The sequence below is a fragment of the Fukomys damarensis genome, unplaced genomic scaffold (genome assembly GCF_012274545.1).
Source record: "Fukomys damarensis isolate Sample0158 unplaced genomic scaffold, DMR_v1.0_HiC HiC_scaffold_4, whole genome shotgun sequence".
Lineage (NCBI taxonomy): Eukaryota > Metazoa > Chordata > Mammalia > Rodentia > Bathyergidae > Fukomys > Fukomys damarensis.
The window spans coordinates 12,081,492-12,094,405 of record NW_022900916.1 but is presented as its reverse complement, the minus strand read 5'-3'; the positions used below and the strand labels follow the sequence as shown (position 1 = coordinate 12,094,405).

Here is a 12,914-nt window from a genome sequence, read left to right as displayed (position 1 = left end):
TTTTTTTTTTTTTTTTTTTTTTTTTTGGTACTGGGGATTGAACTCGGGTCCTTGTGCTTCCAAAGCAGGCAACGGAACCACTGAGCTAAATCCCTAGCCCAAAAGTATTTCTTTATAATTTACAATTAATAAATCTGAGGAGAAACAAAACTTAATTTCACAACATGGTTTGTGTTTTTCGTCTCAGGCCCACCCCTCTCCTGTCTACTGAAATAAAGGCTTGGCATAAATGTTCACATCTCAAGGGAAAGGCATATAAGACCAACAGGAATAAGTCATGCACATACTGTTTTAGAGGGAGGTTGATTTGGTTCACAAGGTAAAGGCCAATGGAGTAGTTTTGGGGGAAGAGAGTTGTTTGCTTATGTTTTTAAAGTTTAAAATCTCCATAAGTTCACACACAGTTGTAAGAAATAATACAGCATATACCTTTCACCCAGTCTCCCTTAATGGCAACATCTTGCGTGACTATTATTCACATTTCACCAGTTTTGCATATACTCACATATGTGTGTTTCATTCCGTGCAGATTTGCCACACATATAGAATTGGGTAGCCATCCCCACAGGCAAGATACGGGTGTTTCATCACCTCAAGGATCTCTAGTACTTCCCTTGCATAGCTACGGCTGCTCCCTCCCTGCCTGCCTGCTTGTCTAACCTCTGAAACCATGGATCTCTTCTCCATCTCTATAATTTTGTCTTTCAAAAAAGGCATATACAAGGGCTGGGGATTTCGCTCAGTGGGGCCACCATCTGCCTCACAAGCACAAGGACCTGAGTTTGATTCCCGGTACCAAAAGGAAAAAAAAAGGGATATACATGAAATTATGCATTATATAACTTTTTTCAGTCAGCACAATCCCTTTGAGACTGACCCATGTGATTGCTGGTGTCCCTGCTTATCCATAGTTTGGTCTTCTTGTTGCTAAGTACTCTTCTGTGTACCACACTCTGCTTAACCGCTCACCTGCCGAGGAACATCTGAGTGATTGCCAGCATTTTGATGTTTGTATGCAGGTTTTTGTGTGAACATAAGTTATCACTCCTTTGGTGTAAATAACTAGCAATACAATTGCTGGGTTATTTGATAAGCTTAATTCTGTAAGAAACTACAAATAGTACCATACTTTCCACAGTGCCCATTACCCTTGACATAAGGGGTCCAGTCTTTGCACACCTCTCAAATGTCTGGAGTTATCACTATTTTTTATCTTACTCATTCTGATAGTTGTCTAATGATACCTCATTGCTGTTTGGCTTTCCCTAGTGACTAATGATGTTGAACTTTTCATGTCCTTATTTGCCTTAGGTATGTCTTTTTCAGTCAAATGTCTCTTCGTGTTGTTTGCCATTTTCTCATTTGACCAGTTTCTCGTGTTGAGTTCTGAAAGCTCTTTAAATATTGGAGGTATAATGGCTTTATAATGGTATATGTGGTTTACTATTCTGTTCTCTCAGTCTGTAACTCTCCTTTTCACCTTTTCACAAGGTCCCTCTCAGGGCAAAAGTTCTTTAGTTTTGAAAATGTCCACTTTTCTCTTTTATAGATCGTGCTTTTGTCATAAATTCTAAAACTCCCTTGCCTACCCCTAACACCCAAAGATTTCCTCTTACGTCTTGCAGCCTTATAATTTTACATTTATGCCCAAGATCCATTTTGAGTTAATATTTATCTGAGGCATAAATTTGGGTGGGAGGTCATGGTTTTGCTTATGGCTATCTGATTACTACTGCATTTATTGAAAAGGCTGTCTTTGCTCTGTTGAGTTGCCTTTGCACTTCAAAAATCACTTGGCCATATTTGATTGGCTGTACTTTTGGGCTCTGTGTTCTGGTCTGTTGGCCAGAGCACATCTGCTTTGCTACTGTCGCACTGTTCCATTTACTGTGGCTAAGTAGCAGATTGTAGTGTCAGATCAAGTGATTCTTTCTCCTTTGTTCTTCTTTTTAAATTTTTTTTAGCTGCTAAGTCCCATATTGTCTATCTGAATGTCATTTTATTTCTGCAAATTTATCATGTATATAATTTGAACTGGAATCAAGAGAAAAACAGTGCCTAAATTTTGGCCTCCAAAGTTAAGCAAGATTCTAACCCTTTAACTAAATTAGCAATTATACTATATTGTCCTGTTCAAATATACTTTGCAAAGGAAGAACTACAATTATTTCTATAAATAGCTACCCACAAAATGTTACAGTAGATTCTTATTAATTAAGCACTCATTTTAAGTCTATTAATTTTGGAGTTTACCTCCAGTAAAATTCTACTTTGTTTTAGTCAATCTTTCGAACAACAAACAAACCTGTTATGTTATTGCTTATAAAACTTTAGTGTATAACATAATGGAGAAAGTCTTCCAGACAATAAATAGTTCCGATTACCCTGCCCCACCATATGCAAGGAAATTTAACAGTTGTCTTTACTTAGAATGATTCAAATGTTCTACCATTTGTACATTGATTTTTCTTTTTTACGTTTTTTAACTTCGTGGTTCTCAAATATTAGGTTTGGGTACACAAATTCATGTATGCTGTACTATGTAGGCAATTTATGAAAATTTCCAGAATAATTTTGATTACACTTAATTTATATCTTAATTCCTAAAATTTATCTTTACATCCAGTCTCCAAGTAAGATATAGCAAGCCACCACTGCCAGAGTGTTTTAGGCTGGAAGATTTAGATTAAATAAAATTGTGCTTAACATTTCCCAAAATATCTTCCTAGTTTTGCAAGGAATAATAATATGAGTTGAATAAAAAGTGCTCTCCATGAAATAAATTTAGGAAATGCTAGGTGAATCAGCTTTAAAGATACTTGGTCTGCATTTTGTTTTTAACAGAAGGACTTTTCAGGGCTGTAATGTGCTGGTATACAGTGTGAATATCCAAAAGAGAGAGCTGGGATGCACTGTCTCTCAAATTTATTGTTCTCCCATCCTTTTTGTTGGAGAATCCTGGGGATTAAGGTTCAGTTCAACACATTTTAGAAGCACTTATCTTTAGTTCAAATCTGTAATTTGAATAAATTAAATTCAAGAGTCATCACAGTTAATGCCACCCACCAAGCCAAGACAGGAGCATTCATCACATGTTACTGAACTAAAAGTTTAGTGCATCTTTGTCCAATTTTAAATAAACATATAAATGTCCAGATATAGTCATTAGGTCAAACAAAATAGGCACATTCAGAGGGGCATGGCCATAGACTATAGTCACTAGGAAGGCCTAGCTATACCCAGCTATTTACCAACCTCTACATTTTTTACCACTCCGTGACCTAACCATGATTTTATTTCAGAAGTGAAAGAAGCAATAGTTTCCTTATTCAGTGTAATTTGTTTCTCAGAGTCAAAGACTTCCTAGGTAATTCACAAAGTTAGAAGAACTATGGTTACATTTTTCTCAGTGACTTGATAGCAAAAGAGTTCGCTAGTGGTGTTTTCTTCTTCTGTCTCTAATGAAAGACCCCTTTGTCTGAATGTATAACTCATAGCCTGTTCGTATCTTCTGCCTAGAGCTTCTGATTTTTTTTGCCATTATATTTTTAAAAAGAACGTATACATGTGTCTACCCTGTGTTGAAATTTGTTGCAATTAATGACAGCTGTCTTCTAAATTACTTAAATTCTCCTTCACCCTTTTGCTATCTAATATCTAGGATATTTCATGTTTTACATTATTTGCTACTCTTGCTATTACTATTTAACAGTAGCTTAGTTTGCTAAAATTTTAGTACACTTATAATTTTTCCAAGGGACTTACCCTTTCTCAAGAACTTACTTTTAAGCAAATACAATTTTTTTTAAAGCAGTGACTTATAGATATTGTCTCAGAGGCTATCCATGAATAGCAAAGTAGAGGGTGATGTGCTGTTGAGATAATGTTGCTCATGGGATGCTCTTCTCTCATGACTGACCACATCCCTTCCCGGCAGGTCCACAGGGAAATGGGTGACCAGATGGACTGTTTGCCATTCAAACTAGAACTCTGTCTTTAAAGGGGCATGATTTGTTCCATGGTGTAGCCAAACCCAATAATCCGTGTATTTAAACGATTCCACCAAATTTATATACTATAAAGGAAAGTTATTTCCCAAAGATTTCTTCAGTTCTTCTCTGTAATTTGTACAGATTGGAACCACAGATATATGAGGTAGGATTTGGATTCCTTGTCCTACTGTCCATGAATTAGTCATTGTCTGTCCTAAAATGATACATGAAGAGTTCCCAGGGACGCTGACTCAGGCAGAAAGGAGGCAGGGATTTATGTGCACTAACTTATCCAGAGTGCTCTCAGGAGCAAGAGGTGGAGGGGACAGACCCAGGCCACGGTCCCAGCTGGAGTCGGCTTAGCCAGATGCCAGGAGGAGGTGCTGGGCATGAATCACACAGTGGAGTTCATAGCAGCCTTTCAAACTCTCTATCCATCATTGGCTACAGGCTGCCTAGGTGAGGCCAGGGAATTCAGGTGGTGTGATCTCCATCAGGAATTTGCCACCAGGCTACAGGACTCACAGCATCCATGAGGTGAGGCTTAGAAAGCCACAGAACTGGTATTAAAAATAAATTCCGCATTCCACTTAGCCAGTTTGCTTCTCAGGCCTGGTGCTGCCCTTGGGCTGCCTTCCGTGTGGCTGATTCTGTTTCTGTTCAGGGTGGCTCCGTTACTCGAAAGCTCGAGATGAATGCGACACGGGTGCCTGTCATCCTTCCCCTGGTGATCTCCTCGTGGGCCGCATTTCCCAGCTCACAGTGTCTTCTACCTGCGGGTTGAACAGAGCCCAGAAGTACTGCATCCTCAGCTACCTGGAGGTGGGTGGTTCTCATTGTCCTCACTGTGACATCCTTTACTCAGTGAGGTAGATTTTTCCTGCATGCCTGAGGCTACTTGGACGAGGGAAACTCAACTAATCAGGAAATGATTTCTATTTGTTTTAGAGAAAAGACTTTCTGGTTTGGGCCTTGAAGAGAATTACTAAAAGTCTATTGGTCTCCTTAGCTGCCCTCGTCTCTCCCATAGAGCGAACATAACTGACTCGCTCAGGGAAGGTCTCCAGGCCCTCGTGCCGAACACGTGTCCCCACTGCTCTGCTTTACACAGAGAAAGATGCAGAACTTCGAACTCACTGTACATCAAACTCAGACCACTTGGAAGTTGCAGCATCTCAAAAAACATAAGTTTCTCATACAAGTGCATTTCTGTCCCCTTTTCCCCGAGAGACCAGTTCAAAAAGGGGCGAGTGGCTTTTTAGGGTTTTTCCTCCCTGTGTCCTGGCAGCAGAACAAGCGTCCAAGGTCATCTGAGTATCATACCTGCTGGAAACAGCGAGGCCACCGCGTCCAACCTTACATGAGAGGATGTGCAGGAAGGAAATTGAACATAAGCCTAATGTTAGTGGCTCAGACTTTTCCATGTATTGTTTATTTAAGGCATCTTGTTTAGATCTCAGGGAAATGCCTTGTATTCTAATTGGTTTCTAGTAAAACATGAGGATTATAAATAACTAGAGACAATACCTGGGTGCTTAGCACTGTTCTAAGTTTGGGAAATACTTATGAAAGAAAGCACAGTGTCTACATGTGTCAGGAAATTACATGGTGGAAATTTCTCTCGCTCTTGGCTACGTGGGATGGATGGCTCTTCCCGTGACTTTACAAAGACCACGTCCTCTGGACAAAGATGTGCTTCTCAGTTCTAGCATCAGGAATGTCCTAACCCCACGATCCATCTTATTCTTTATCCTGTGGTACTTGCTTACTGCTACCATGAGCCAATGCTCTGAGTGTAATTAGAAATTGATGTGCCTTTATCACAAAGCTATATTACCAAAAATAAAAGTTAAGTCAGATATCAAAGTAAAGGCTTCTTCTGTTTAGAGAATGACAAAAAATTTTCGAAAGCTTAGAGTCAGGGAGAAAAAAAGTCCTCAAAATATTTTAGGCTAATAAGTATTACCGGTAAGGATACAACTATAAGTCTAGATAGAAATTCATTCAGCAAAGAAAATGATTTTATTTAAGAAAGAACTGCCAAGCAGAAGATTTTCTTCGAAGCTTCAAACCAGCACAGACACACTACAGTACCCAAGTTGAGATTCTCACATCTAACGTCCACAAGTGAGCATCCCTGGGGCCACCACACTGAAAAGTATACTTCTGGCATGTTAAGAGAAAAATATCCTCTAAGACTCTAAGACTCTAAGACTCAAGCTGAATGGCTTCCCCAGTAATTTTCACAGTATGACTGGAAATACTTTCGAGACAGACAAGAAGAACCTGGCTCATTTTCCCCCTGCCAGCTGGAGGGGAGCTGTGGCTTGGCCGGCAGCCAGTCTATCCCTTCCCTTGCTCCCCTGTGCTCCCGCTTCCCCCACAGTGGACCAGGACAGTTTGCTTCGGCGTCCTCCCTGGGAACCAAACCACCATTCTCCACTCCAACATGAGTGAGGCCAGTCAGGCAGCCTGACACCCTGCCCCGAAGCCACCACTTCACAGGATGATACTGTTGTCTTTTGAAGAAAGGAGGGGGCAGCCTGGAATGGTTAAGGTCAAGCAGGGAGGGATCTGGGCCTCTTATCTGCAAAGCTGACATTCATAGCAAGCTTTCAGCTCTGTGCCTCACTGACACAGGCCTGCGGCTGCTGTCTCAGCCCCCGCTCCCCAGCCACTTCTCAGGGTTAGTCCAGGGGCACTGCCTCCTGTGTACTGGTTCCCCTCTGCTGCAGCACAGGCTCTGTTAAAATAGACTCACTTTGGTGATCCTGTAAACCTGCTTGTGACTTATTTGTTGGGTAGTGTGGGCTCCAAAGGTCCTGTAAATTTACTTGGGATTGTTATCCTGGGTAATGTGGGTAGAGCAGTCATTCCCAAAGAAGGAGCAATAAACACTCAGATCTTCAGAGACCAGTGGCCAGCAAAGACCAGCAGCAGAGAGCAGCACCCAGTGGAGTCAACCTACAGCATCCAGCCGAAGGTGGCAGCTGACAGTGGCAGACAGCAGAACTGGTATCATCTGTGACATCAGGACTGTTAGCAGAGCTTCACATTGTCGATTCACAATTTCTATCTGAACAGAGCAAAAGAAGTGTTATAGCTGTGTCTAAATGGCCCCCAAATTGGTCTAGTGTGGTCACAGGTGGGGCTTTTTCAGTGCTGGCTGGATCTAGGGTGTGTGATGCTGAGGTTGATTCATGGTGCAGTGCTAGGATCAAGGGCACTAGGATTGAGGGTGTGAGTGCTGCCTGCCCTCGGTAGCCTGGATAAGATGTAAGGAATAGAAAGGGATGTGGTTGTCCCTCTTGTTGCTTTTGCTATTTTCTGCCCACTACGAACTGTTTTTCCTCTGTGATACCTGTCTGCCACACCATCCTGCCTGGAGCCAGTTGATTTTAGACTGAGACCTCTGCACACTGTGAGCTAAGTTAACCTTTTCCCCTTTAACTTTTGGTGTCTGCTATTTTGTCTCAGCAATGAGAGAAAACCTAGGCTCACTGGCAGTAGTTTAAAGACCTGATGTCATTTGAGGAAGTCACAAAGTTTCTGCTGCTTTTCTAGGGCAGGTCTGAGACAAGTCTGCTCATATGCAGAATTGATCCAGCATCTGTTGGCTCAATTTTCAAAGAGCATCTTTGTTTTATTCAACAATAAGGCTAATGGTGGCGTGTGATTCTAAAATGCACTGATGATTAGAACTCTTGAAGAGTTGGTTGACTTTGACAGACTCCAACTGAAATAGCCATTAAAATCATCTCCTATTCATTTGACACATTTTATTGAGCAGCTGTTGTGTGCAGATACTGTTCTAGATGAGAGGGTTAGAGTAATAAACAAAGTCCTTGTCCTTGTTCAGCTTGGATTCTAATGATAGAGACAGACTGTATGTCAACAACTCTATGATGTAGTCTCCAGTAGCAATGAGCATTTAGAAAATGTATAAAATAGAAAAAGGGATAGAGAGGAGCAGAAGGCTGTGGGGTGTGGAGGTGACAGCGCTTTAGATAGGGTCAAGGGAGGAACCCAGAGAAGGGCAGGAGCAAGCGACACGACCATTTGGGAGGGAGAGTAGCTTGTGCCGAGACCCCGGGCAGAGGGTTTTTGGTGTGCTGGAGAGATCCTGAGAAGCCAGTGTACCTGGAGCAGAGCAGGAGAAAAGGCGAAGTGGCCCGGGTCACCCTGGAGGGCCTGGAAGCCACAGTGAGGACATAGAATCAAACAACCTCCCTGAGGACCTGCTGGCCGAGGCCCGGCACTGTTGTGCATAATTTCTGGCACAGAAGACTGTGACAAACAGTCCCTACTTCCTGGTGCCACAGGCGTTAGCCAAGACGCCGAGCGGGCTGGTGACAGCCCATGGACATCCTCACAGCTCCAAGTGTTCACATTAGATTAGCGAGTTCACCTTGAAAATCCATCCTAAGCAAAACCAGTTTCAATTCACAAACAAAACCTTCTTCCAGTCTGTGAAACAGGAGGGAGCGGCCTCTGTGCCAGGAGTCCCTAAGTATGAGATGATTTAGGCCCTGGGAAGGTTTTCTACTAACAGCTGTTAGTAAAATCTGGGAGGAAAAAGCTGCAAATAATGTAATACACAACTGCTTCATTAATTTCTTGCCAAATATCCCATTTTTGGCTAAAGGAAGTAATTCTAGCTCAAAAAGTACACCCTAAGAATCTCTCTAAATAACTTTCAGAACATCTGTCTCTTCTCTGAGAAAAAATTACTTTTATAAATTTGCATTTTATCCCAAATGTATAAATTTATAAAACATCTTGGTCATATTTTAATTGAATTTGTTACTGTATTTAAATACCTACAGATGGAAAATGTGATGTCTTGTTATTTCCTCTGGTTTTTATTTTTGGCCAGATTGAAAGATATAAATATAGTGTACACAGGTTGTTTTTAAATTCAGATCAACAATAAGTAGTTGTAGTTCTTTATTTTTAATTTTAATGATGGTGTTTTCCAGGGAGAACAAAAGTGCTTCATCTGTGACTCCCGGTTTCCATACAACCCACACACCCAGCCCAACAGCCCCGATATTGAGAATATAATTACAAGTTTTGAACCAGACAGAGAAAAGAAATGGTGGCAATCTGAAAATGGTATGGTTAAGTTTTTTCAATTTTTCATTTCTTCCTATTTTAATATAGTGCCTTTCTCCTTGCATGGCTTTAACAATGTTAGAGCAAGACATTCCCCACCAAGAATGTGGAGTTTCATATAAGAACAATTTATTTTCATTTTTAAGAAAGACTGTTTTCCTTTAGAGAAGTTAAGGTATATTTTCAGCACTTAGTTCAGAATATTTTATTCTTTCCATGTGAGTGAAGAAAATGTCTATCTTTTTGTTCTTTATACATTTTTTTAAAACTCTATGAAGTGTTGGTAAGTTAAGCCTAATACAAAACACACTGATGTAAACAGAGTAACTAACAAGGAGAGTATGAGAATTAGCACCAGCGCTTTTTCCTTTCTTCTTGGTGCATAAAGGGAGGGAGAGAGAAAGAGGACATTTTTGTTTGTATTGCAAGTCAACAGTTCTAATACAACACTTGAATTGAAAGGATAACTCGCTACTGGTTGGAGTTCTTTCCTTCCCGACTGATGCCCTTTTCTCTTCATGCACAATTGTGATCTGGACCCCACACCACCACAGCCTTCCGTGTGTCTTCAGTGCTCACTGAGAGTAGACCCGAGGAGGGCTTCCCTTGTCCCACCTCTGGCCTCAGCCTTTCCTGCCCAAACATAAGGAGGCTTCCTCGCTCCCTCACAGTGGCCTCCCATCAACACTGGTCTGGGACCCTTCCCCTTTTCCCTGCCACAAAATTATTCCAGTTGGCAACCTCCATCTTGTTTCAGGGGCTCTAATTTCTGTTTTCTTCAAACTTTTAAATAGATTTTTGTTAGGGTTCCTAAGCCATTAGAGCAAACAGTGGGCATAACCACACTGTATACGCAGTTTAGGGCAGGCGTAATACGAGGCTGTTTTGCTTTGCCATCCACTCACGTGTGTGACTGCTAAATGCCACTTCATCATGGACCCTGGTTATCATCTCGAGTTGGACGCTCCTTCAGGAATGGAGGGGGTTTTGCCGCAGTCCCATCTGGATGGATGAATGGTGCTGTGTTTGCTCACCAGCTGTTCTGACCCACGCATCCAGCGTTTATTCCACTGCGCCTCCCTCTGTCACAGCCGACTGTGTGAACTGGGGATGACAACTGAGCACTCTCCCGTGGGGGAAGAAATCTGCTCTAGCCAGGGTTGGGGGCCCTCGGTGCAAAGCCTGGAAGGCGGCTGCCCTCTCAGCAGTGCAGGATCCCAGGTCACTCTTCCCAGAGCTCTCAGCTGAACCCCAGGGCCCAGCAACCCAGAGTCACAGCATCTCATCTTGTGATCCCTATCACACATGGTTTCTGACTGCTCAGAACCAAACGGGGCCAATCCAGACTGAGATGTGCTGTCAGCGTACAGCCATCCTGGATTTCCAGGGCAGAGTCTAGGAGAAAAATTATACTGAAGTATTGGAAATAATGATAACATGTTTTATGTATTGGCTTAAGTACAGCATTAAAAAATAAATTTACCCATTCCTTTTATTTTTTAAAATACAGCTGCTAGACAATTTCAGATTGCATCCATGGCTCCTATTCCAGCTCCATTGGTCAGTGATGTCTCAAGAGCTCTGGGTTTCCTCATGGCCAGGCTGGGTTGATGCTCCCAGTGGGTGCCGGAGGTGGATTGCAGCTAACTAGCTCAGCCTGTGACCCCCACTCCAAGAGAAATACTCCAAGCTGCACCTTCCATCAAGAGACAAAATTCTAATCAATGACGGTTAGCAACCATTGGGAGAAAGAGGAATGTCGTTTCCTTCGTGCTCTGGCTTGCTAGTTCCTGTGCAGGTGCCTTTCACCCACTGAAAATGGCCTGGCGCTCCCCCGGAGATAGTAATGCTGCCACACGGTGGCCATGTGTATTACCACCAACGTGTAGTGTGGACGGTCAGGCATAGATCCGAACACAGAGCAGCCCAGACTGGGAAAGAGTGCTGAGGACCAGCCATGGAATTTCAATGCAGATAGACTACAGCAGGTGGTAACATGAGGAACAGGGCCCTCTCAAAATCAGTGATTGTCTTCTTTCTGGAATTTTCTTCAGGTGTTGACCACGTGAGCATTAGGTTGGCCCTAGAGGCGCTATTCCAGTTTAGCCACCTTATACTGACCTTTAAGGTACAGATGTACAGGCGCCCTGCCCCCTTTATGTACCCCCCAAAATGCTCTTTTTTTAACCAAGGATTCCCCTTCCTGGCTTCCTTGCAGAGAACAAAAACAAAAAATGATATGTGTAGATTCAAGTTTTATCACCTAGGTTTTATTCCTGAATGAGTTTTTAATGAAAACATTGCTTGTTGATCAGTGACTATGTGATTAACTCTTTTTAAAAATTTAGGAGACAGAATAAAGGTAGATCCAAAGTACTGGGAGAGAGATAGGGACCATAAGAACTGGAAAGATAGTTTTCAGGAGAAAAAGACAGGAAATTATTTAAGGAAACATTGTGACCAAAAGGCAAAGAAAAAAATAGCCTTGATGAAGATTACTCATGAGAGAGCAAATCACTGTATTACAGTCTTTCATAATCATGTACCAAAATTCTACCTGAAATGGTAAACCTGATGCCAGTTCTGGTAATTTTTTTAAAAAGGATATAAATTTAAAACAATCAAAAATGCAAAAAGAAAAAAAGAATACCAGTCTTTGTCCCATAAGAATTTACCACCTAGTCATGGATACAAACGCAGAAGCAGAAAATTATAATATAAAGTGATAAGTTCAGAAATAGGGGTGTGATTGGAAAGCTAGGAAACTTAATTGAAGAAGAGGCATATTCTCCAGGGAATCAGGATGAATAGTCTCGATGGATATAGAACAATTTGCCTATAGAAAAGCATCCTTGGCAAAGAGAAACCAGCAACCTGGGATGAAATATTCATTACATTAGCTTTTTTATTTATATGCCACCTTTCTTCAGTGACTAAATCACACAGCCATAATAATTTCAAAAAGGTAATTGGATTTTGAGAACAAAGTATATACTTGTAAATTCTCACCCATTTGTTGCAGTAAGATCTAGCTGTGGTTATTGTACAGTGACTTATAGTGATTTTAGAGGATGTACTGAAAGTTTACGAATGGAATTATAAAATGAAAATATTCAATCTGAAACAGACGGTAACATTGGCTGTGTGGTCCTTTACAAGTCTTACTGTTATTTTCATAGACTTTTCGGCCTGCTGCAATGTTAGTGGAGCGATCCACGGACTTCGGACACACCTGGAAAGCACTCAAATATTTCCCACAAGACTGTGCTGCCTCCTTTCCCAACGTCCCACCTGGCCAGGCCCAGGGAGTGGGAGACCTTGTTTGTGACTCCAGATATTCTGATATTGAGCCTTCAGCTGGGGGCGAGGTAGCATTTCCTTCCTTGGATTTCTTTTATATAAATTAAACTTTTTAAAGTGTGATCTGCTTAAATTTAAAAAGGAAAATAGGTCATATTTACCAAAATGTAACCTGAGCTGCTGATTTTTAAAAAATGAACATCTCCAAACTGGAATGAGTCCTGAATAGTAAGTAACACCCTATCGGAAAAACAACTCATGTCAGCCCAGCTGAGGAAGATGGGCTCTGACAGCCTGGCCCCCAGAGGAAGGAACGCCTGCTTCTAACCCTGCAAAAGAGCCGTCCAGCCCAGCAGCTCCTTTGCGTCTCTGGAAACCACCGCCCAGGCGAACTCCAGGAATTTCCTCCAAGCAAAACTTGGGACTGCGGAAGGCCCTGGCTTAGCAATTCTGCTAATTTACTGTCTGTGCCTAAGAAGTCCATACTATTTATAACCAAAACATATT

General features: G+C 41.8%; 1 protein-coding gene across 1 annotated transcript in view; it reads left to right on the top strand.

Annotated features, from left to right (window-relative positions):
* Positions 1–12,914, top strand: part of Lamb4 (laminin subunit beta 4) — an 89,514-nt gene that overhangs the window by 8,806 nt on the left and 67,794 nt on the right. Inside the window, 4 exon segments of the mRNA XM_033755909.1 lie at positions 4,657–4,814; positions 8,972–9,107; positions 11,162–11,235; positions 12,287–12,475. Coding sequence (XP_033611800.1) covers positions 4,657–4,814; positions 8,972–9,107; positions 11,162–11,235; positions 12,287–12,475 — 557 coding nt within the window.